The 26721-nt window shown below is 42.5% G+C and overlaps 1 protein-coding gene across 1 annotated transcript; it reads left to right on the top strand.

Annotated features, from left to right (window-relative positions):
* Positions 1 to 14353: 14353 nt before the first annotated feature.
* Positions 14354 to 26680, top strand: myef2 (myelin expression factor 2). Its single transcript, XM_063188389.1, has 17 exons — positions 14354 to 14511; positions 15396 to 15625; positions 16362 to 16414; positions 17192 to 17199; positions 17305 to 17398; positions 17689 to 17883; positions 18352 to 18505; positions 19110 to 19159; positions 19815 to 19875; positions 20090 to 20218; positions 21139 to 21177; positions 22300 to 22395; positions 22507 to 22602; positions 23588 to 23686; positions 25500 to 25681; positions 26091 to 26142; positions 26265 to 26680. The coding sequence occupies exons 1-17, from the start codon at positions 14363 to 14365 to the stop codon at positions 26426 to 26428; spliced, it is 1851 nt and encodes a 616-aa protein (XP_063044459.1). The 5' UTR covers positions 14354 to 14362; the 3' UTR covers positions 26429 to 26680.
* The last annotated feature ends 41 nt before the right edge of the window (positions 26681 to 26721 follow it).

Genomic DNA, 26721 nt, shown 5'->3' with positions numbered 1-26721 from the left:
CGGGACCTCAGGCTACGGACAGCAGCCTCCAGCAGCAACTGGCATACTACCCTAAAACACACAAAGAGAAACATATTATGTAGATAGCATACATAAGAATATATTTGACATTCAACCTCGAGCAGCAACTGGCATATTACCCTAAAACACACAAAGAGAAACACATTATGTAGATACATAAGAATACATTTGACATTCAACCTCGAGCAGCAACTGGCATATTCCCCTAAAACAGAAAAGAGAAACATATTATATATGTAGATAAGAATATATTTGACAGCAGCCTCGAACAGCAACTGGCATATTCCCCTAAAACAGAAAAGAGAAACATATTATATAGATACATAAGAATACATTTGACATTCAACCTCGAACAGCAACTGGCATATTCCCCTAAAACAGAAAAGAAAAACATATACCTATAGTATAAGAATATATTTGGCATGCAGCCTCGACAACACTGGCATATTGCCCTAAAACTCACAAAAAAAGAGAAACACATTACACTGTAGTACGTATAAGAATATATTTGACATTCAACCTCGAGCAGCACTGGCATATTACCATAAAACACAAAACAAGAGAAAAACAGTACGTACAGTATAAGAATATATTTGACATGCAGCCTCCGCAACACCTGCACATTACCACAAAACACAAAACAATTGAAACAAATAAATAAATAAAATATATTAAGAATATAATTTGATATAGGCTACTGGATGATGACTGGATGACATGATTGTGATGATTAGTTGTTTCTAAAAAAACCACAAACCCACAACATGCTGTTAATTTTATCAAAGAAAGGCAGGTCACATTTGTAACCGGTGCTGTAATATGCTAAATGTAAACACAATTATAAATGTTACTTGTTCCTCTCTTCAAAAATAAAACCCTCAATATGTCTGTTCACGTTTTATGACAGCAAGACATGCCACATTTTGTAATCTGTGATATAAATGCAGACGATGCTGTAGATTAAAATCTGATCATTTCCCTATTATCAAATCATAAGGGTGAACCTTGAAAATGTTATCGGCAGCGGGTTGATTAAGTGATTACAGTTGGCCCAACATATGAAAAGGATAATTTATGGTTATGCAATCACACATCAACAGCCTTTGGCAACATTACAATGGTTTACAGTGGAAGAGATGCAACTGCAGATTTTACCAAAAAAAAAAGAAAAGCACAGCAAGCGTAATAACAGAAACTGACAACACAAATGGATCGACAGGGATGAACGATGAACACATTTTTTCAGTCTTCAGTGTGATTAAAAAAAAAAAAAAAAGATATTAGCTCACATCCGGAATGTGAAAGCAACCCCAAATGAAATGTCTGCTAGGCAATAGAGAAAGACTCCCGGTTATCTCCAACACACAAATATATCCTCCGCAAATAGCTTGTGACAACACAAATGCATGGAGGGGAAGAGGGAAGGAAAGAGCAGTTCCCGTACAGTACCTGTTGCTCAGGAGCAGCACTCAGATGCATTATGTGGATTCATGATGCCCGAGGAGGAGGAGGAGGAGGAGGAGGAGGAGGAGGAGGAGGAGGAGGAGGAGGAGAGACGTGGACGAACCGACGGAATGCCTGATGACTGGAAATGATATGAGCAGACATAATGAATGAACGAGTGACTCCCTTAAAGGCAGAGAGAGAGAGAGAGAGAGAGAGAGAGAGAGAGAGAGAGAGAGAGAGAGAGAGAGAGAGAGAGAAAGAGAGAGAGAGAGAGAGAGAAGGGAGCCATGCTTTGGGTGCTCAGGCTGCTCAGAGCAGCAGGTGGTGAGAGAGAGAGAAGCAGAGACGGATGCTATGTTTACAGATAAGACACATGTGAGAAATGAAAAAAAAAAAACAGAGAGAAAAGAGAATGCAGGAAAGGTGTGGGGATGCAATTCGCTTGCCACTCACCTCCATTTTTCTTACTTCATCCTCACGCACAAACCTGTTGCTGGCAATTTGGCTGAGCTGCACCAATATTTTGTCAGGAGACGATGCCAGAAGCTGTGCACTGACTCCTCATAAGCCCTCTCAATTAATTGTGAGAGACAAGACCAGAGCTCTCTCTCATCCCCTCACTCCCTCACCCCCCTCCTCCCCTCCCGCTGGCTCAGCCTCAGCTGTGGTCAGCTTGCCTCACACATTCCTGACAGGGTAGCCAGGGGAACGAGAGGGAGAGAGAGGGAGAGAGAGAGAGAGAGAGAGAGAGAGAGAGAGAGAGAGAGAGAGAGAGAGAGAGAGAGAGAGAGAGAGAGAGAGGGTCGTTGTGCAGCCCAGCTCAGCAGTCATAGATGTCTATATGGTCAGAAATACCAGCCTCTCCCTCTCTCCCTCTGCCTCTCCCTCTCTCCATCTGCCTCTCCTTCTCTCCCTCAGTCTCTCCCTCTCTCCCTCTGCCTCTCCTTCTCTCCCTCTCCCTCTGCCTCTCCTTCTCTCCCTCCGTCTCTCCCTCTCCCTCTGCCTCTCCTTCTCTCCCTCCGTCTGCCTCTCCTTCTCTCCCTCCGTCTCTCCCTCTCCCTCTGCCTCTCCTTCTCTCCCTCCGTCTGCCTCTCCTTCTCTCCCTCTGTCTCTCCCTCCGCCTCTCCATCTCTCCCTCTGCCTCTTTTTGGAGAGTCACATTGGATTGCTCACTCTCCCTCATCTTCATTATCATTCCCTCTCTCCATCTCTGTCGGTTGAAGCGCACACACATACACACACAGAGTCTCTGTCATTTTCCCGCACATGCACATGTGCACGCAGGACACACATACACACACACACACAGTCCCTCTTGCTGTGTTTCCCAACACTCATGCACACGCACACGCACTTGCGCGCGCACACACACACACACACACACACACACACACACACACACACACACACACACACACACACACACACACACACACACACACACACACACACACACAGCTACTGTAATTCCTTGAATACATAAGCAGCCACACGGCTATGGACACGGCCACCTTTTTTTTATTTGAATGTGTATTTGTCCATCTAAAAATGACTGCATTTGCATATTGCAGGGAATTTATGCTTGCAAGCAGGCAGGCAGGCAGAGTACTGCACTCATCTTACTCTGAAAATATTTGCACAATATTGCGCAATGAAGCACTGTAACACAGTCCACACATCTGCGTTTAATAAGTCCTGTCTCGAGTGTTTTATTGGGAATCTGATTTGAGTAGATTTAACACTTAGAAAAAGGATGTAGCCCCATAATACACGTTGTACCACTAGTTGCATGCTGTAATAGCCATTGAAAGGTTAATTACCAATATGACATAACAGAGGGTCTTTAGAAACGCACTATGGCTGTGTCTCAAATGCTGCACTTGTGCACTTCGGGCACTGTTTTTCAGTGCTTAGGGTGCTCACGCTGAGAATTTCAGTTGAGCCAGTGCACTGAAAGTGCCAGGATGATCCCCTAACAATGCCGGAAAAATGCAGTGCTTGACGACACTGCACGCACTAAACGGCGGCCATGTTGACAATGGCTATGTCTCAAATAACGCACTTTTGTCAGTGCACTGACAGTCAGTGCATAGTGCACACAGTGCACTGAGGTCTTTAGTGCATAGTGTCGTGGAAAAATTTGAGCACTATGCACTGTGCCCTCGCTGGAAGTGACTGCTGAGCATGGCATTTAGGGTGGCCATCGGTCCGTTTTTACGACCTGTTCACGACGTCCGTGTGTCCCTCTCTTTGCCTTTCCTTTCCTCCTAGCCTTTTGCTTATGACCTCGAGATGCGAGGCAACGTCATTGACGCAAACTAGACCTTGACAGTCGGTCGCGTTTCCGATATCTGCGGCCGCCATGTTACTCCAGATATAACCCCCAGACCTAAATGCCTTTAGGCTACAACGATACGAGGGTTCTCACAACTTTACAAACAGGGCAAAGAAACGCCATTCTGCACGGGCGCTGTCTGTAGGCTATTTTGAGCTCGTGTTGTTGGTTATCCAGCGTCTGCATGAAAAAAAAAGGTTGACAGAAGCGGTTTGCCTCCCTTAAAATACCGCTGATAAACAGACTTCTGACCAACTTCGAGTAAAGTAAATCAAATTAATTGTTGGCTATTACAGTAGGCCTACGAATGCACGACTACCCTAAATACATTTAAAAAAATATGAAACAGCCCACACAGACAACAACGGAAGGATTTGTCTATCGTAACCTGCCGTCTCTGATACAATATTAAGTTAGTGGTACTGATGACTCCTTTATCGGAGTGAGGTAATGAAATGCGAAAATCCTTCCCCAAAAAATATTGTTTTACAAGTTTAACTGTTGCTGGCAGCTGAGTTAGTCTGAGGTAAGATGGCAGCGCTGTTCCCTGATTTCTGCCTACAGTTTAGAATGCCAACTTCACTGTTTTCTCCACGGAGGCGGGGATTCGGCAAGTCGAAGCAATGGGTGCGCGCGAGGACGCAAGGTTAGAAAGTTAAGGGGCGGGGTTGTCCGGCCGAAGTCCGGACAGCTGGTCACCCTAATGAGTTGCCTACTGTTTACAATGCACAGCGTCTGGTGCTTGTATTTCCATGTCCTTCAGCCCAAAGGACAACAATCACACATACAATACTTTGGTTGGCATGAAAAGGTTGGTGTCCCATCAACATTACTTACAGAATTAGGAGACTGTTGACCAAACTCTTCTACTGAACTGAATGCCACATTTCCTCCGTGTCATTGTCAACATGGCCGCCGTTTAGTGCGTGCAGTTTTTGTGTCTCAAATGCCGTACTTGTGCACTTCGGGCACTGTTTTTCAGTGCCTAGGGCGATCCCGCTGAAAATTTAAGTTGAGCCAGTGCACTGAAAGTGCCAGGATGATCCCCTAACAATGGCGGAAAAATGCAGTGCTTGAATGATGGACACTGCACGCACTAAATGGCGGCCATGTTGACAATGACACGGAGGAAATGTGGCATTCAGTTCAGTAGAAGAGTTTGGTCAACAGTTTCCTAATTCTGTAAGTAATGTTGATGGGGCACCAACCTTTTCATGCCAACCAAAGTATTGCATGTGTGATTGTTGTCCTTTGGGGTGAAGGACACGGAAATACAAGCACCAGACGCTGTGCATTGTAAACAGTAGCCAACTCATATTTTGGCGAGCTAATGCCATGCTCAGCCGTCACTTCCAGCGAGGGCACAGTGCATAGTGCTCAATTTTTTCCACGACACTATGCACTAAAGACCTCAGTGTACTGTGTGCACTGTGCACTGACAAAAGTGCGTCATTTGAGACATAGCCCATCATTCAAGCACTGCATTTTCCCGCTATTGTTAGGGAATCATCCTGGCACTTTAAAGGGGTATACCACTATTTTGGGGCTTAATACAGTTAAAATCGTTGGCTGGGTTTTATAAAGGTGATAAAGTGTCTTATTTTTCATGTAAGCCGTTGTCTTATTTTAAGACAAGTTAAAAGAGGGAGCATGTCGCTAAGCTACTGAAAGTCAATGGATCCGTGTAGCATGTAGTAATGCTACATGGATGCATTGACTTTCACTAGCTTAGCGACATACTCCCTCTTTTAACTCGTCTTAAAGCAAGACAACGCTTCACATGAAAAATAAGACATTTTACCACCTTTATAAACCCCAGCCAACGATTTTAACTGTATTAAGCCCCAAAATAGTGGCATACCCCTTTAAGTGCACTGGCTCAACTGAAATTTTCAGCGTGAGCGCCCTAGGCACTGAAAAACAGTGCCCGAAGTGCACAAGTGCAGCATTTGAGACACGGCCAATGACATGGAGGAAATGTGGCATTCAGTTCAGTAGAAGAGTTTGGTCAACAGTGTCCTAATTCTGTAAGTAATGTTGATGGGACAACAACCTTTTCATGCCAACCAAAGTATTGTTTGTGTGATTGTTGTCCTTTGGGCTGAAGGACATGGAAATACAAGCACCAGACGCTGTGCATTGTAAACAGTAGCCAACTCATATTTTGGCAAGCTAATGCCATGCTCAGTCCAGCGAGGGCACAGTGAATAGTGCTCACATTTTTCCACGAAACTATGCACTAAAGACCTCAGTGCACTGTGTGCACTGTGCACTGACTGTCAGTGCACTGACAAAAGTGCGTCATTTGAGACATAGCCTATGACTCGGTCATTGCCATTCTGGTAACAGCAAATTTATAACGCCATATTTTAACAGGTTAATAGGCCTACCTACATATCTTCCCATACTGAATGGAACTATAGGGTGTATGTCACTAGACATGTACAGCGGGTTTACCTAAATGACCCCACCCCCAAACAAACAAACAAATCAAACCAAACCAAACCAAAACAAATCAAACAAAAGAACAAAGAGGATCTGTATGTTCCCAAAGACGATGGCTAGCATCCTGTGTTTTGGAGTGAAAATGCCAATATGAACATGAGCAATAAATGTGTGTGGATTTTGTTTGCTTGCTTCCTTTTTTTGTCTGGTGCAATTCGGATATATTTTACACTGTAACAAAGTCCGGCCGTCTATGTTTAATGAGACCCGTCTCAAGTGGTTTATTGAGAATTAGATTTGAACAGATAAGAATTTATTAGAGCCATATAAGGTGTGTGCAACTGTGTGTAGTGTACAGATGCAGTATGTGACTACATGTATTGGTGTACTTACATAGGCCTACAAATTTTCCTGAATGACAGTGGTTTCAGTTTGCTTACAAACAGGATAAAGAAGATCCTGTGTTTTGGAACATATCGTCCCGGAAGCTGACTGTTGTGTCAGAGACTTGTACCACATAACACTGTAAAATACTACCATATAATTTATTCCGGATTCTTCAACACAGTTGGAAATTTACAGAGTTTGTTTTAGGGATTGCTCGGTACATTTCAGAAACGTTCAGACTATAAACGTGTTTCAGATAAGTTGGTTGCTAAACAGCATGAAACAATTATCAGACTGAAATCTTCTTCAAGTTTGGTCTACTTAGGCCATATCTAAATGCCCTTGTTCAAGGAGCAGACCTTCGCAGAACTACTGTGCAGAACCAGAGCAAAGCAGTGTTGTTGCAATGTTATCAGATAAGATTACAACTATCTATCGAAACAGCCACATTTTCCTTTAAAGAACCATGCAGATGTCTCAGTTACGCTGTATAACATTTCAAAACAATTATATTAGATGTGAACATACATAAAAAGACATGTATACATATGTAGGTGGTACATATGGTACATAAATGAGGGGTGTTTCTTCTAATGACAATCTTCCCAAAATAGCACAAACTCATATCTCTGACAGATGAGCTTTGAAGTTGCACAATTTTGCATTACTGAACTGATTATGTAAAACCATAAACGCTGGTCAAAGGACAGTAAGAATAGAGGACAGTCCCTTTCACATAGTTGGAGGAGTGAGGAGCAGGCCTAATAGGCTACCTATAACTCATTGATGTGCTTTATACAATACAGGGCATGCCCTGGCCCCACTGACTGATAACTTTAGGGTAGGTCACAGGGCAATGCAAGGGTAAGTGGTTAGGGTGTCAGACTTGTAGCCCAAAGGTTGCTGGTTCGACTCCTGATCTGCCAAGTTGGTGGGGGGAGTAATTAACCAGTGCTCTCCCCCATTCTCCTCCATGACTGAGGTATACCTCAGCATGGTACTCTCCCGCCGCACTGCTCCCTTGGGGCGTTGTTTAGGACTGTCCCCTTACACAGGTGAGGCATGAATGCGATTTGGTTGTATGCAGTGAGCACTGTGTGTTGTGTCACAATGACAATGGGAGTTTCCCTGGTTGGTTTTCACTTCACTTTTTTTTCAATGCAATAGGCCTGGTATGACTCATCGCCTTTGCGTAAATAAGGGTCAGAAGTGCTAAGAGCTAAACAGGCACAAAAATTATGGCATAGCGTACGTGGAACATATCAGACAACATTCTCCTTACAATGTTCAATCACATATACTTTTTTCCTTTGTGCCATCGCCTTGAGATAATTAAATCACTCACACTAATGTTTCACATTGGCATGATATTTATTTGTCTGTCTTAATCACAGTGCGTTAGCAAGCAATTTAATCCACGTTGCATATTAGGAAGATTTTAGCAAGAGTTTCTACATGTTAGTGGGGAATGTGTGCTGCTGTCATTCATCTGTCATAATCATTATTATGCTGTCACTTCAATAACGGTCTAATAAGCAGCAACGAAAAGAAATCCAAACCAAGTACAAAGAAAAGTATGAAATTACAATTATGTGCATCTCAGATGGGCCTAATCCGATATATATCTAGTTCACTTGTAGGCTGGGGATTAGGCCTAGGTTAGTGTCTGGTAGCGGCAAATTTTTGACAGTTACTAGAGTGTGAGTATAATGAGCAAGTATCTGGGCCGATACCAGTATCAGTATCTGTGCGCCCCTAGTTATGTTGTGTTAGTTTGTATTTACTCTAGACATTGCTAGGTGTCCTACCTGTATATATTAAAATTCATTTGAAGATATTGAATACATGTCCTTGTGTGAAAAAAAAGCCCGTTGGTTAGGGAGGTAGACTTAAGATCAGAAGGTTACAGGTTTGAATCCCACCCTTATCTCTCCTTAGTGTGGTTCCCAGCCGAGGTGTATCCTAGGGCAGAGGGGGGGAACCTTGGTATCGAGGGCCGTGTGCGGCCCTGAGGCCGTTTTATCCGGCCCCCGATGTAATTTTAATGTTATGTAGCTTCACATAAAATAGGACATATTTTGTAATGGAATCTTAAAATACATTTGCAATACAATCAAGTTATATTTCAGGGGACCTAGAGAATGTGGGGTCTGTTTTAAAGGTGGCTGCCTTCAAAATAGGCCTAAAGTGCACGAGGAATTCCTGGTTTGGGTTCATAGTACGGCCCTCGGAGGACTTTTACGGCCCTCGGATGAATTTGAAGTGGTCCCTCGAATGAAAAATGTTCCCCACTCCTGCACTAGGGGTACGCGAAGACACTGCAGGGTACTGCATGGTGGGGGTAGGCTACTCATGGTGTGACAAAAAGGCTTTTTAGGGGGTAGGCAGGACAAAACAGGTTAGGAAACACTGCCCTAGACATCCATCCATGGCTGAAGTGCTCTTGAGCAAGGCACCTAAACCCACAATGCTCCAGGGACTGTAACCAATATAATCTGTAATAACAGGCCCAAGTCATTTAGGATAAAAAGCCCTAGCCAAGTGTAATGTAACGAAAAGGCAGCAGTGTGTTTACTGCAGCAGGCTGCAGGGTAGGACTACTGAAGTAGAGTAGAGTTATTTTATTAGCCTATAATTAATGTGATGTTTTGGACAAAAGGCCAAAAATAATGTAGGCCTACTGTTCAAAATGAACTAGTGCAGTATAGCATAAAAACCCTGTAGGCCTAATCCTGAAAAATGGCAATGTTGTTGAGCTGTGTTTTCCCATAAAATCCTAAAGGCCTTTGACTGGACTGACTCAAGAAGCCTACCAATGTCTAGAGCTCTAGTTCTAGTAGCCTATCAATGTCATGGGTCCTTTAACCATCTCATTGATATTGCATTTATTTACAGCTGTGGGAAAATGGGTCTAGTTATTTAAATACTGTATCATGGGTCTTGTTCTATCATAGTAGTCCAGGACCAGCCCTGTAGACCCGTTCGCAATTTTGAGTTGAGGGCGTTTCTCACTGGATTTGAGTTAGTGGGTTCCTAGACATTAAAAATCACGGAGGTGCTCGTCCACCATAGTGCCAGATTTTTCACAATATGGCCGCCAAATATGGCCACCATCGCCTATGACAAAAACCTGTGTTTTTTACTTTTAAAATGTTTATACACATGCCATACATCAATTCTGACCAAATTTTGGAGAGGAAACCATTTCTGACAATTACATGAGGAGAATGTGACCTTAAAAGGTCATTGCCAAGGTCAAATTTGCTATTCTGAAGAATGTCAATAGACTTTCATTGTAAAAATGAGAAACAAATTCTCAATTATGGTATGAGCAGTTATTTGCTGATATTGCTATGATTATTTTGTGTCAGTATAGTGTCAGTATAGTCCTTAAAAGGTCAAGGTCAAGGTTAAGGTCAAGGTCATGTTCGAGGCCTTTTCCCTATTCTGAACAACTCGGCCATCTAACACTTCCACACAGTCAGAGGTCAGGACAGCACATGCACTGCAACAGTCAACACAGATAGGATCCCCCACTAGAAGAGGAGAAGTGTGTCAGACATCACAAGAGTACACAACTTCACTGCCTCTTTCAAATGCTTGTGCATAACAATCAAAGCGGAATAAGGCGAACACCATTGCATATGATGCTTCCCACAAGCAAAAGCCTTCATATCAAGAACCTTCTTGCAACTTTTCACAGGATTGGTTCATGTTCAAGCAACCAGACAATCAGATCTGACCAGTCTTCTTGCTAGCTATGTTGTGGAATGCTCGAAAAACCGACAGAAAACCATACCAAGCACTTTTACAAGGGAGGATTATACATTGGCAGGTATCCAACTCTGATTATGCTGACAAATCATCACTTTCTAGTACCAAGGGTTCACACTATGCAGCCTTATTACTGTTTCAAGATGCTTCAGTGAACAGACACCTTCAAAAGTCTCCAGTGTCGGGCACAGAATTAAGCCAAGCTGATGATATACTGCAGAGGAATTTACCATGCCAAGAGGTAGATGATCATGCAAAGCCAGTGGTTCGACCGGCCCTACCACCAGACATGCTGCTGCATCCTGAAAACAAGCAAGCAACATTACTGCATGTTGCAACTGCAAAAGGTTTATCAGGAAAGCATGAATTCTTGATCAGCCTGATTCGCTCTGGTGTGTCAGGAGGAGACCTTTTGATGCGGGCTGCTGTACACACACTTGTCTCATCTGCTGTGGTGCCAATGATGCGTGCTGGCTTCCTTCCTATAATACCAAGACCCATTACTGAGTGTGCCACTGTCAGACACTGCCTATCCAACTTCCGGTGTTCGCAGACAGATGAACCAGGCATCAATGGCAATTTGGTGTGATGAAACCAGCATTAGACGGAGCACTTCAAGGATCTCTTCCACTGAATTGGCCCTTTCCATTGGACGCGTGTTATTCTCAGATATCAGGGGAAATTGCCTCGAGGTTCTGGCCTGGATGATGCATTGATGCATACAGGCATTGCACACTTCACTGGCTTCAGTTGCCCAGAATTTGAGTTTGAGGCCTTGATTGAGCAAGTGGAGAGCTTGAATCAAGACAAGTCAGAGCTCTGCCAATTCTTTGAGGTTTGGCTGGATTTGGCGGCTATCATTAAAAATGCTGTTGTCTCTGAAAGAGAAGGAAAATGAATCAATATGTGGCTACCATAACGTCCTATGCCAATCTTTGCAGTACGTAACTGCATTAATTACCTATGTTATGGATCATGGTATCTTGAACAAATCAAGATTCTAGTGTTAACACATTCTGAGCTGTACCATTGCTTTTCTGTAGGTCAGTGGGTTGTGCAGGATCGCCATTGCTAGTTCTGTGCTGTGGGAGGTGACATAAAGGTTGAGCAGCATTCAGAGAGTATTTAAGGGTCATAGAGGACACTTTGTAGTAGGAGCAACACGCAATGTTAATGTTGCAGCAAAGTTTGAGCTCTTTCCATCAGATTACAATGATCACTGATGTCCTCAACTTTCTCACCAACAACACCACTTTGAAGCGGACAGAATGCCACCTCCAACATGCACTGAGCACCACTCCACGCCTTACATTCAACTGAAATGTGTCATTGTTGCTAGACGTTGTGGTTGATCCGCAGAATCCATACTCAGTGACCGTTAATGCACCCGTTCCACTGCACAATCTGCTCAGCAACCAGGTTGTCACACCTTGCCTGCGCAACCGTCTCCAAAGCTTGCTTGCAAGCTTGTCTTCAGTCAAGTCAAGTCAAGTAGGTTTTATTGTCAATTTCTTTACATGCACTGGTCATACAAAGAATTTGAAATTACATTTCTTACTGTCCCATACAGACATAGACTAATCTAGGTAAGGACATAGACAGTATAGACATAGACTTCAACTTATACAGGCAGGATAGGTTGGTTCTCATGAACATTAGATAAGTGGAATGTTTCAAAAAGGAATCTTCTGCAGTACAAAGATCAACCATAGAAGACACCAGGAATCATCGTAAAGGACCAGAAATTGGTCTCATCTAAAGAGGCACATAGGAGGATGGACATTGCTGATGAACGGGGCATGAGTATTCAGCAGATCTCATTATGTCCTTTCAGCATCACCCCTGTTAGATGGTGACCTTCCGTTGGTTGTTAACAAGTCAAAGCTTGTCAGTGAAATTGAGCCTCACCTTAATCTCACCCAATGAAGCTCTGAGTCTACTTATTACCCTCATGTTCGGGTAGACTTCATGTCAAAGATCTGTCAGATGCCTCTGGCAGAATTTAGGCGCTGTCATCAATGCCATCATCAACTCAGCAATATCCCTCTGGTGACATCCAGAGCTCATCCATCTTGTGACTCCTACATTGAGATGTCATTGAAGAAAGGTGAGCGCATGGGGCGTACCAACTCAACAACAGCCGTTGACATCATTGGCATGAACGGACAAACACCCATTCCTCACCAACTTGATAAGTTCTGGGCCTCTTTGGAGAACAAGTGAAATCTCCAATTGTTAGTTCCAGACATTATTTTTTATCAAACCAGAGGCAATACTACTGTCATTGTCAGCCCTGTTGTTGTTGATGATGAGGTGCTACCAGCAAAGTCAGCTGATGGTGAAGAGATTCCAGAGCTCTTGAACTGCGTTGATGAGGCTTAGGCCAGGTTGCTGGTGCATGTTGAGTGGGCTGTTCGTGTGAAGCAGAAAAGTTGTTATAGACTCAAATGATACAGACACATTTGCATTGCTTCTCCACTACAGCCCATATTTCCAAGAACTTGGTATGCAGGAGATTTACCAGCAGTATGGCACTGGTTAGATGAGGAGAATCTAACCCCTCAATCAATTAGTCTCTCATCTTGGAGCGTCACTGACAAAAACTGTGATCAAAGAACATATCCTGTAAGGAGATGATTGCATGAGTAGGGGGTTGCATGAGGTTGGGACTAAACATGCAGCCATGGTTTCTGATCCAGTCCAGTACTTGGCTAACTTTGGAGAGGCCAAAATATTGACCGAGTAAGATGCAACATTGGCTGAGAAGTACTTGGTGCGTGTCTGGGCTGGGGCCAGATCAACCACAACAGCTGTAATATTTGATGATCACAGAGAAGAAATGTACAGCAATGGTGCTGGAATCAATGCTCTTCCTCCCATCAGTAGTGCTATAAGAGGGCACATTTAGAGAGGGGCATTTCTAGTTCATAGAGTCTGCAACATACTTGCAAGAACCAAGGACCCCAAAATAAGGCATGAGCCTAAGCAACATGGGTGGCAGGAGCACACACCTGGCATACTCCTGCCATTATAATGCCTGAAACCATTATCATAAGATATGATATCATAATGATAACATGATTTTTTGAGATAAAATAAATAAATAATGAAAATGTTACAATGTTCCACCTTAGTAAATGTATTGTGTTTTTGGCTTAATTTAAGCCTAGGTCTTTATCATCACATTTATTCATTAATTATTTATGCTATGATGGTCCATCAAGTGTTAAGAAATATTAAATGTTAGAAATGTTAGATTTACATTAAGTGGCAGTTCCTTATTCTTAATAATGACTTAATGGGCAAGCACATGGCTGAGTTCTTCAGAATAGGGAAAAGACCTTGACATTGACATTGACCTTGACCTTGACCTTTTAAGGACTATACTGACACAAATAATCATAGTAATATCAGCAAATAACTCCTCATGCCATAATGGATCATTTGTCTCTCATTTTTACGATGGAAGTCTATTAACACTCTTCAGAATAGCAAATTTGACCTTGGCAATGACCTTTTAAGGTCAAAATCACACATCCTCCTCATGTAATTGTCAGAATTGAATTCCTCTCCAAAAATTGGTCAGAATTTATGTATGACGTGTATAAACAGTTTAAAAGTAAAAAGACAGATATTTGTCATAGGCAATTGCGGCAATATTTGGCGGCCATATTGTGAAAAATCTGGCACTATGGTGGACGAGCACCTCCGTGATTTTTAATGTCTAGGAACCCACTAACTCAAATCCAGTGAGAAACGCCCTCAACTCAAAATTGCGAACGGGTCTACAGGGCTGGTCCAGGACTATTAGAGGCTCCATTTCAGCTAGGCATTCTCCCATGTTATCTCGCGACAACAAGACCAGCGCAAAGGGGGTGCGTCCGCAATTTTGAACTGCGCAGGCAATGCACAGTCGGAGCGGCATTTTTCCTCGGACGACAGAATCAAGCAGCCATGGCCGATGTTGAAATGGATTCTGTGAACGACTCTGTGTCTGTTAAAGAAGAAACCACGGCGGTCGAAGAAGTGGCAGACGGAGAAGCCGAGACAGAGGTTGAGCAACAAGATGAAGCACCCCAAGAGACAACAAATGGCGTTAAAACGTAACTATTTTCATCAACCTGTGTGTTGTAATGTTATACAAGTGAGTTAGCATAGCTAGATAGCTAATCTTACCGGGGACCCGCTAATGGCTAAAATGGAGAATAGGCCTTGGTCAAAGTCTGAGATATGGCATTGGAAAGGATTATATGCAAGTAGCTGTCGATGCGTACCATTACAGCACAAGCATATACACGAATAATGTTATTTACTGTGCAGTATATGGGTTACACGGACCGGTAGGTAGTTGATTATTAATAATTTGTATTAGCACTGAGGATGCATCTTCTTAGCATCCAGTACAAAGTGCTAACTTGCTAGTGGACGTGTATCTGCAGTGAAATGCTAGCTTAAACTAGCTTGAATCTGCATTGAAATGCAGCGAAAACTATTGATTATTTTAATAAAATTGTAGCCAACAAGAAAGCAGCCAAAATTCACTTCGTTAATTCAGTGTTTGGTAATGATCTGAAAAAGCTAGATATTCTAAAATATCTCGAGCAACTTGGACTTACTTAGCTAATGGTGACGTTAGCCTACCTGCACGACATGAAAACCAACCACCCCATTGTTCATCTGTAAGATTAGTTTTCTTACCAAATTTAGCAATTGGAACGGCTTTTGCTAAAACTACATCTGTGCGGATCTGAGTTATTGATGCGAAGCATGGCCCATGAATAAACTTTATTGTGGTCTAAATAATGCAAGATTTTCACTAGCGCACAAGTTGTTCGCAGTATTGGCCCAATGACAAAACAAAAAACACTGGTTTTTATATAATTCCCCACCCTATGCGAGTTGACAGCTGTGCTCATCTTGGAGCAAATTGTCTGGTCAATTTGATTTGTGCATTTTCTTTTACTCAATATGGATATCTACTCCACAGTGAAACCGAAGAGGAGGTTACCGAGGAGCCTGCCCAAGAAGCCCAGGAAGCCCCAAAGGACAAACCGGAAACCGGGAAAGAGAAGTCTGGCGGCCGCAAAGGAAACCGATACCACCCCTACAACAAGGATAAACAAGACAAGAAGGGCGCTCACAGAAACCGAGTGTTTATTAGCAATATCCCTTATGATATGAAGTGGCAGGCTATTAAAGATCTAATGCGAGACAAAGGTAAAGCACCCAGAGGTGGAAATCATGCTTTTCAAAAATGCTCTCTCCCCCCCTCCTTCAGTGACAAATTGGGATCCATTTCAAATGCACCCCAGTTTGTGTTGTAGTGATGTTGTGATTTCACTTATTTAGTGTAGAGCAGTGACAAACACTAGGCTTGGTTGTTTATTTCAACATTCCTCATGGGAGGATCTTTTGGGGTTTGTGGTCTGACATTTATCTTATGATGAAGATTCCTTTGGCTTAGTTTTATTGGAAGCTCCAAAAATGTAACCTCGGTTGAGTTGTAGCCATGAACACCTAATTGTGCAGAAATTTGTCAGGAGAAACATGATGATGATGATGATGATGATGTCGACGACGATGATGATGCTTATGATGAAACCAAAACACCTTGCTGTGTATTGCCTTTTGAAGGATGGATGGTCAATTCTACAACAGTGTCAAGATTTGTTGGAAACTTGTTGACCAACTTGATTTAACATGCCCATGCTGATTCTAGAACGACTTTTGTCCCTTGGCTGATTGGGTGTTTTCAGAAATCGAATCGTTATGGCATGGTGGTGTGTGTGTAGAGGAATGTTGGTCTGGATTTGATGTTCTTTGTTGATTTCTCTCTCCAATGGAGCTTCTCCACCACTAGCGGTGAGCCAAGCGCCGACTGTGAAGAGAAGACTGGTGATCTTAAACGCATTGTTTTCTTTTGGTATTTCCCCCCTTTGTATGTCTCATGTAGTCGGTGAGGTTACATACGTGGAGCTCTTTAAGGATGCTGAAGGAAAGTCAAGGGTAAGTGATGTGGATGACTCGCTGCACGAGGTTTTAAAGATCCTCAGCAGTTTCATTTTTGTGTTTCCTTCTGGTATAGATAACCCCAGGTGATGTACATGTGAATTGTTTCTTTATCTAGACAGGGATTTTTTTTGCCCAATCATTGTTGGTGGCTATGTAGAGGGTTTTGTCGAGGTATTTTATATCTTTCAAATGTGAAATTCATGCTACTAAAGCATTTTAAGAGTTATTGTGAAGTTTTTAAATTGGTGGCTTTTTAAGAGTGGTAGTTCCAATTTGTCAATGGCAAATACGAGACATTGAGAATTTGTTATCAGGTGTTTCATTGATTGATTGTCATCAAATTTGGCATTTGTTTTTATTACACCTGTTTGTTTTCAGTGTTGCCATGCATATTTTTCCACGTTAACTATGTCCCTGAGAATACTATTGGCTATGCTCTGCAATTCATAACTTCCTTCTTCCCCCCTCACAGCATTCCACGTTGCATTTTGTCCTGCTCAATTTTTGCCTCGTAAATTTGATCAGCAGTGTCCCATCATTAATTAATTGTCCTCAGATGTTATAACATCACAGTTAAAAGCTTTACACACTTCTTTGTTATGCTTTCCATGTTTTAGATTTCCTTTTGGAAGCACGTCCTCCTTTTTTGTTTTGTTTTTACATCATGCTAATCAACATCTAATGAATGTTTGTGTTTCCATTGTAACCGTGTTTTAATTTATATCTCTTTCGATTGATGTCCCGCTGGCCGGATTCTTCTCTCACCTCTAGGGTTGCGGGTAAGGACCTAGTATTCCCTCCCTATCCATATATGGAACATTCTGGAATTAAATTGTGAGAAATTACTATATTTAACATATACACACTTATCTGAACTCTTGCAGTGTGGTTGAGTTTAAGGATGATGAATTTGTGAAGAAGGCTATCGAGGTCATGAACAAACACGACCTGAATGGCAGACCCCTAAACATCAAAGAGGTATGTACCACCACCACCACCATTGCTAACGCATTGGTTTTTTGTATTATATTGAGTGGGCTCCTTCCTGGGTGGCAACCTTTTACAGTTTTACGATTCCCTCCGTTTCTGTGCCAATATGTATATGTCTGATGGGTGTGTACCCATCTTTTATTTATTCAGTTTTATATGTCCCATTTTTCTTTTTTTGCTATGTGTTTTTTTTACTGTTGTATACCTTGATATGGACCATGAATTTTGTGTCTGATGGAACTAAAGAGTTGAAGAATTGAATTGAAATTGTGTTCCAGGATCCTGATGGTGAGCACGCTCGTCGGGTGCTTCAGCGTGGCGGCGGCGGGGGGATGTATCAGGGGGGCAGAGGAGGAGGAGACGGGGGACCAATGAACCTCCCCCCTGCCATCGCCAACAACCCCAACATTCCACACGAGATCATCAACGGCCTGCAGGCAGGAAGACTCGGCACTACCGTCTTCGTTGCCAATGTAAGACACAGTAGATGCAATTTTGTTTTGTTTTTCTCTCCAATGAGTAATTGCTTGACATAACTGTTAAGGACAACATCAAACACTTTTGCTGTTGCGTCCAACTTTGAAACTTTTGTTTAGTATGCTCCCTCCAATGAGTCATTGCTTGACATAACTGTTAAGGACAACATCAAACACTTTTGCTGTTGCGTCCAACTTTGAACCTTTTGTTTAGTATGCTAACTTTTTAACAGAAGTTACATATGGCTTAACATACCGTACTATGATCACCATCATGTGACCATTGGCAGCCACACTAGCCTAAACAGGAAAGGAGACATTTTGAAAACAAAAACACGAGACCTGTAGTTTGATGGCAGATTTGACATTTTTTAAGTTATTATGCATGTATCACTGAACAATCTCGATGAGAAACCATAAGATCATTCTCTACCTTTTTCCTTTTTGTTTGTGATTCCCACTCAGCTTGATTTCAAAGTGGGCTGGAAGAAGCTGAAGGAGGTTTTCGGCATGGCAGGCACAGTGAAGCGGGCTGACGTGAAGGAGGATAAGGACGGGAAGAGCCGCGGCATGGGGACGGTCACCTTCGAGCAGTCCCTGGAAGCTGTCCAAGCCATCTGTATCCTTATGACAAACACTCAATAGGCAGAGCTGGGTTTACCAATATAGGCAGACTACTAGGCAATTGCCTAGGGCCCGTCAAAATTGGCCCTCTGCAGGGGCCCCCAACTGCCAGTCCCTCCTATATACTGGCGAAACCATTTACTGTAAGAGGGGCCCACGTCGCTATTTTGACTAGTGCCTCCAAATGGTTGCAACCACTGCTGCTCAATGGGTTTACTGCATGCCTTTAGTGTGGTTACCTCTCTAATAATAATAATAATGAAGATGATGATGATGATGATGACGTTAATGTCATTTCTATAGCACAATTAATTTAAGACAAACGGCTCAGTGTGCTTTAGCAGTTTGGTTGAAAGCAAAAATAAATCATTTGAAGAAAAAGATGAATGTATGGCACAAGTTAAGGTATTCCAGTGGGTTAGCTCAGAAGTAAAAAAAAAAAACAATATTTAAGTGTATCTCTAATGAAATACATTATGGTGGAAATATACCATTCAGGGTAAATCTCAAGTCAATTGTTCTATTGAATGCTGTGTCGATCCAAGATCTAGTACATCTCCCGTGTCTTTCTCTGTATTCACCTTGACTTCTATATCAAGCCATGTTCAATGGACAAATGCTGTTTGATCGGCCGATGCATGTGAAAATGGTGAGAAGAATGTACATTTTGTTTTTCCTTCTTGTGGTGTTTGCTATTGTCCTGCTGCTAGTATGCCTCTTGTCCACTGCCAGTTTTCTGGTAGGCCCACAGCTCGAAACAGTGCGACTCGGCCGCCACTTTTTGCCCTTCGATTGAGCCGTGTCTTGCCCAATGGAAAAGCCAAAAGTGGATGCGGAATTGTGCTGTGTCGAGCAGTAGGCCTACCAGAAAAAAGGCAGTAGTATGATATGCTTAGGCTCCATACTAATGATATTCTCTGTTACCGCGCGAATAGACCTGGCGCGATGAGATTCAAGCCACAGAGTGCAGCAGCAAGCGATACGAGCGATTGAAGAGACTAGAGTATGTCCGTACAGGCACAAGGCAAAGCATTCAATCATTCCCATTGGCTGTGGTCACTGACCTCTATACAGTCATTGGCTGTCGTGGCTTGTCGCCGAACCGCGTCATAGAAAGTTGAAAGGATTTCAACTTTAAACTGTCACGCTCGTCGCGCAAATCGCTCTAGTGTCCAGAATCGCTTTTGTCGCGCGACTCAATACAAAGTCAATTACTTCCGTTGCTCGCCTCGCTCTTGTCGCAGTAGGTGTATTTCTGCGGTTATGCTGAGGCCCCATACTAATGATATTGTCTTGTGTTCTAGGATGAGAAATCTCTTCCTGGTGATGACTTCCGCCAGGCCGATAAGCAGGCTCAGTTGCCACGTGAGTATCTCTATTATTAGTAATGTGTAAATTGTCAAACAGAATAGGAAAACATGGGGAAATTATGGTTAAAAAATGAAAAAAACAAGAATGAAATGGTCGAAGTGGACTTTCTATTGTCACTCACTATGCATTCAATGTGAATAAAAGCATCTCATTCATTATTCCCAGTTCCTCCCTTTGTGTTGGTAACAATGCTTCTTTGCTGTTACAGGGGGTCTTGGAGGCATCGGTATGGGTCTGGGCCCGGGCGGCCAGCCCATCAACGCCAACCGTATGGGCGGAGGAGGAGGTGGAGGAGGAGGTGGAGGTGGAGGAGGAATGGGAGGCATGGGACCTGGAGGTAAGGATAATATTTTGGTGTTCTTTATCGCCCGTCTAGACACCATGACACTTTACAGACCATAAAACATAAAACGTAACATAAAATAACAAAATGCATAACATACAGAGTCTGAACAAAAATATCACAATAGGTGTGTCCAGTAACATGCCACTTCTCATGCCAATGGGCTGTTGTATAGCATTGGTGCAATGGTTTGATTTTAGTTGTATTTTTTGCAACTCATAAAGAATGCTATGCACTGAATGCATACATTTTTTTTTATTTTTAAAATTATTATTATTATTATTATTATGATCTGCCTGATGGATGTCCATTTTTTTTGGCCCTTGACTGAACTTTTGAATTTAATAAGTGTTTTGCCCTGAAAAGCGGCCAGTAAGTAACTCGGCCAGTAAGTTATGTCACATAGACACACTGATAACGTGGTGACACATTGTGACTCTCAAAGAATGCCTTGAATGCATTTTTTTTTTTTTTTTAAATGTAAGATCTGCCTGATGGATGTCTGCTCTTTTTGCCCCTTGACTGAACTTTTGAATTTCATAAATGTTTTGACCTGAAACGTGGCCAGTAAGCTATGTCTCGGCCAGTAAGTTACGTCACATAGATGAGAACTGATAACTCGGTGTCACATTGTGACTGCTACTCCTCGGTCACCGTGTCGGTCAGAGTTACCCTTTAGCAAGATGGCACTTTTGGGCCACAATGACCAAGTTCTTGCCTGACCTAGTTTTGTATTTCACAACTGGATAAGATAAGATGGCACGGTGCGATTTGAGACTGGCGTCAAGTGCCTACTTCTTGCTAGTAAAACATTCCTCTGGTATACATTTACTGACACCAGATTGCCTTTTACACCCCGTGGTTTACGTTTTGTTGAGTTCAAAGTCACTGAAGCTTGTTTTTGTGTTGATTAGGTATGGATGGACCAGGATACGGCATGAACCGAATGGGGGGTGAGTTGATTGATCTGCTTGTTTTATGGTTGTCTCTTCTCACCTTGCCGACATGGACTGTATAATGACTGACTATATTTAGTAAAACCACATTTATTACACAGACGCGCGTCTGTGTAATAAAGAAACCTTGCATGGTGCGACCTTTCTTGGTGACCATTTTTCAGTTTTACAATATTTTGGTCAGCACCCTTTAAAAGGAAGAGAAAAACTGTTGGGTGACGCCTGCTCCCTTATGACTATATTTAGTAACATATGTGTAGAAAAAGCTTCCGTGCTGACATGTATCATTTCACTTACTCTGTGTTCTTGATGACTTGATGGTTATCCATTATTACAGAGACTAATAGATTTGGAGTACATTGAATATTATCCATACTATAAAAACACAAGCACCCTGGCTCTGTTTGTATTTGAGGGGGAAAAGGGCTACACCAATATTTTTAACTACTTTTTGAAATAAAATATGATGAAACTCAGTTAAAGAGAGTTTAATTATTTGTCTGCAACTTAACTCTTTCAGACACTTTGAAATATAGTTGGCTGCACCAGATCTACAAGCAGGGCGGCTATTACAAGAACCTGTATAAATGCTAATCTGGCTAAGTTAACCTACATATGCTACATATACCCTATAGTCGTCAATTAGTTAGAAAAATAAGGACTTGAGGTTCACTAAAGCTAGGCTGAAACTACACGACTCGATTCTCAGCTGAAAACCCCCCTTACGACAATCAGTGGAACGTTACCCCCAGGACCATCGCAAGCCATTTTGAGGCCAGATTTCCTTGTCATGTTTGACATTCTAAGTTAGAATTTTGGCAGCTCAAGGAGTCGCCCATCACAATTCGTTGAAATCAAACACGGTTTGGTATTTGTGACTCGAAATAGAACATCTGACATTGTCTCAGGTGGTTACGATCAGAGATCAGATTGACAGTTGCGATTCTCTTTGTGTCTGATTTTGACCTTTGTGTGCGGCGCACCCCAACTTGTGTAGTTTTAGCCTAGCTTTAAACTGGTTTATTTCTAAATCATTGTCTTGGAATAGCCCTCAGACTCAGCACCAAACAGCCCTGCTCTCATGTTTTAAATGTGTTCTCCGCCATGTTGTGTCTTCAGGAATGGGTGGTGGCGGCTTCGGTGGAATGGATAACATGGGCAACATGGGGGGCTTTGGAGGCCGAGACATGGGGGGCCCTATGAGCAGAATGGGAGGTATGACACACACACACACACACACGTTATAACACAAGACCTAGTGTCAGACATTGCATTTACCACTTCACTTTCTTCAACTTTCTCTCTGTGTGTCCCTCTGCTTTGTAGACATGTACCGCGGGTCTGGCATGGGAATGGATCGTGATTTCGGCAGGAACGACATGTCAATGAACCGTCCCTTTGGCGATACCTTTGGAGGACTTGGTGAGGCCATTTCCTGCCCTTTTTTTTTGCAATTCTAAATCTTTCATTCCCATTATTTGGATGCATGTGTGTGTATTAGAGTGGCTCAGCTAAGATGAGCTCAATAGTTGATGTGCTTGCTTTTTTGTTTGCATTTTGTTTTATTTTATTTTTTATTGTTTTTTTATTTTTTATTACAACGATGTACAAAGCTGTGTGACTGGTCATAACAAATAGGCCAAACCTAGTTGTGATGGTAGTAATTCCTGTTAGATGGATTCACAACCTAAGCCATAGCTAATTGGCTAATGATTGAAGAGGATCAGAACTACTTACCAAAAAGATGACAAAAGTTTGGCATTTAGAGATGTTTACCAGATACACACGAACTACAGCTACAGCATAGTACTACAAATCAAATAGCAGCATAGTATAGATAAAAGAACAGATTGGCAAGGTTTCTCCAGCGCTGCTTCAGTCGACTGTAAACTTGACCATGCTCCAGCAGTCACAGTGTGCTATCAGAGACAACAAATCCAATAGATGTCTTAAGCCCTATGCTGACAGGATTTGAAGGGAGGTGGCTTGCTTAATATAATCATTACACTGAGACTCATCTGAGAAGTCCCTCTGCATCCAGGGCACACTGCAAAAACATTGAAACATTGACATGTGCAGGGTACCTTTTGATATGGTCATGTCAAATCTAGATAAAATGTTAAAATATAACAAATGTTGAACAACCAAAGCCAGGTTTTAAGATTGACCCTGTGGTTAAAAATTATTCATTATATTATTAAATTATTCATTAATAAAAAAATATCGATGGCCGAGCAAGGCACGACAAGCAGCACAATGTGGCTTTGAGTGGTACTCGTGCAAATCTCACGGCACAACTGTATGCATGCGACCTTCATTCTGTGTCCTTTGTTTTTTTGTTTCTGTTTGGCTTGCTGTGATTGGTTGATGTGTGACGGCCAGTGCCTGTTCTCTCCCATCTCTCCAGGAGGGGGAGGAAGTGGAGGAGGAAGTGGAGGAGGAGGGATGGGTGGCTATGGAGCAAGCATGGGGAATACAGGCATGGCGGCCATGGGGGCTGGATTAGGTATATCATCACGCTCTCGCCCGCCCGCTCGCTCGCTAACACCCCACAACCTTTATAACCCTGTGTGACCATTTTTTTGTCTGACGTTTGTTTGACTGATCGTTCGGTTTATTATTTATTGTCATTTATTTATCATCTTTGGCTTCTTGACATTTCCTTACCACCATGGCAACACCCTGGCTGTGTTGAAAGTGAGCACATTTGTTAGCCTGGTGAAAACCACTGCCTGTGTCCTGTAGGGGTTGTTAATCACAGCTTTCCATGACAATCAAATCGCTGCCTTAAGAAATCAATATCGAATCGTATTATTTTCGATACTTAAGAATACCCCGCGATACGATACAATACCGTACGATACTCTTCCATTATGGTGCATAATTAACAGCTAGGGCATTGGGCAGGGGCCAGCGATTCGATTATTTTTTATACTTAGTGATGCTGTCCCATTTTTGGAAATAAGCTCATATTACACCTCCCCTTCAGTTAAATAAATTTTACCTCCAAGCTAGCAGTTAACATTGACTCCTATGAGACCAGTTAGCCGCCAGCTGGTCTCATAGGACTCAATGTTAACTGCTAGCATGGAGGTAAAATTTGCACTGCCATACCCAGAGAACGGTTGAAAGTACAGGAGAAAGCTAAAACTCAATTATCTAACTCAAGGGAGGTGTAATATGAGCTTATTTCCAAAAATGGGACAGTATCACTTTAAGAATGCCCCACGATACGATTCGATTTAATCGCTGGCTGTGGGATCGATGCATCGATACATATCGATTATTATTTACACCACTAGTGTCCAGACATATCCATGCCTCTGCCACGACAGCCTTAAAGGGACACTGTGCAGGAAATGGTCAAAAAAGGTACTGCAACTATGCTGCTCATTGAAACTGGGCTGCCTATTGCCAAATATGATCTTTACATGAAAGTTTACTAAGTAATAAACAATTATGTTCTAGTATGGTCCAAGTACAGTCATTTTTGCAGCTAAAAATGGCTATTTTTGGAAATCCAAAATGGCGGACCATGGAGAAGATCCCCCTTTTCATGTATGAAAAGTGCAATTTTTCCAGTCATAATGAATACTTAGAATTTGATGCTGGTGGTAAGTATTCATGAAAAAGGTAACATTAGTGAATGGGCAGCATGAATTCTGGAAATAAACAACTAAAAATCTCACACAGTGTCCCTTTAACTCCTACGAAATGCCATCCACTATTGGACAGATTTTGATCTGACTAGTAATACAGTGTGAGGTATTGGGACTGCGTTTTGAATGGTTCAGTGTGTAATTCTTCAGTAGTTTATTTCCAGAAGGTATGCTGCCCATTCACAGATATCAACTTTCTCATGACCACGATGCATTTGTCAGTATTCACTATAGCTTGGAAATGTACACTTTGCACATGTAAACCTGTCATTTTGAATGACCCGTCATGGTCATCTTTGGCTGCATCGCCTCCTCTGGTCAGACCAGTGTATGGCAGTTTATTTACCGGTAAATATTCATGAAAAAGATCAAATTTGTGAATGGGAATTTTGGAAATTAACTACTAAAAATAAGGTACTGACTGGATCTGTTTGGGAATGTTAAACTCTTGGGTAGAGCTCCCCCAGTGGCTCTCATCATGCACCTCTTTGTAAAAGAAGCTCTTGGCTTTTGGTATGGCTACTATTGGATGAAGACGTGGTGCCACGTGAAACGCCACAAAGCCACAAAATAAAGTGGTGAAGCAAGCCGTTAAGAAGCAGTGTTGAATTCTTCCTCTACAAACTAAACGCTTTTTAAAAATTCTGGCGTCCTCCACAGGTGGCGGCATGGGTAGCATGGGCATGGACCGTATCGGCGGAGGCTTTGACCGCATGGGAGGCAGCATGGACATGAACCGCGGCTTCGGAGGATTCGGCGGCGGTGGAGGCGGACACATGGGAGGAGGGATGTCCGACCGGGGATCAGGGGCCAAAGGCGGCTGCCAGATTTTTGTGAGAAATGTAAGTAGGCAACTAAAGTAGGCAAAAAAAGGAAAAATTTAAATATTTTTGTGGTCTTTTTTTACTTTATTTATTATGGTATAGTGAAGATGGTGACAGGAAGCGAGTTGGGAGAGAGAGATGGGGAATGGCCGGCAAAGGACCCGGTCCGGGAGTTGAACCATAGTAGACGAGTGTCCTACCGTTAGGCCACGGCAGGCCCATACCCTTGCTAATTTGTATAAGGCATGAAGTGCCGCACACTCATGAGTTGAAGCTAGATGTTAATATTGTGATAAAGTTGTGCATGACTTCCTCAGGTCACATGCACCATTGCTAAGTCTCAGTCTCTTTCGCTCTGTCTGTCTCTCTCTCTCTCCCTGACACTTGGATGCCCAGATTTGTGACTTGTTGTGTTTTTGCATTGCAGCTTTCTTATGACCTCACCTGGCAGAAACTGAAGGAAAAGTTCAGCCATTGTGGTATGTTGAAATGCAATTGAAATGAAAAACNCCCCCACAACAAATTAATATTGACATTGCTAATTTGTGATTGAGTTTTTCACTGCGTAGTTAACACTCCTTTGTGTTGATGTGCCCTTTAGGTCAGGTGATGTTTGCAGAGATCAAGATGGAGAACGGGCGGTCAAAAGGATGCGGCACTGTTCGCTTCGACTCGCCAGAGAGCGCCGACACGGCCTGCCGGCTAATGAACGGCACAAAAATCAATGGTCGCGAAGTGGATGTTCGCATCGACAGAAACGCATAAACTCGTAAAATCATAGTAACAATAGCCACCACCTGTCACCCTGTTTTTTTTGTTTTGTTTTAAAAACGCATTTCCACAAGTTATCCTACTGTTGTACCACAAGATCAGTCAGTGACGCCAGTGACGCTTCAATTACTGGATATGTATAAGGTTTGTTTATATACGATGATGTTTTTCCTTTTTTGTAAACCCTTTTTAATTTGTGGGCCACCAGTTTATTTGAATGACGAAATAAACTTTTTAATTTTTAAACATGGTTGTCCTCTTTAACCTTTTTTTGTGAGATCAAAGTA

Source organism: Engraulis encrasicolus, chromosome 22, assembly GCF_034702125.1.
Source record: "Engraulis encrasicolus isolate BLACKSEA-1 chromosome 22, IST_EnEncr_1.0, whole genome shotgun sequence".
Classification (NCBI taxonomy): Eukaryota; Metazoa; Chordata; class Actinopteri; order Clupeiformes; family Engraulidae; genus Engraulis; species Engraulis encrasicolus.
Note: the sequence above shows the minus strand (reverse complement) of the source record. Positions and strands in the feature narration are given on the sequence as shown.

Excerpts from the sequence above, each read along its gene's own strand:
- myef2 (XM_063188389.1), top strand. The coding sequence starts at position 14,363 with ATGGCCGATGTTGAAATGGATTCTGTGAACGACTCTGTGTCTGTTAAA. Across the intron at positions 14,512-15,395 it reads ACAACAAATGGCGTTAAAAC|TGAAACCGAAGAGGAGGTTA; the intron begins GTAACTATTTTC and ends TCTACTCCACAG. Across the intron at positions 21,178-22,299 it reads CGGCATGAACCGAATGGGGG|GAATGGGTGGTGGCGGCTTC; the intron begins GTGAGTTGATTG and ends TTGTGTCTTCAG.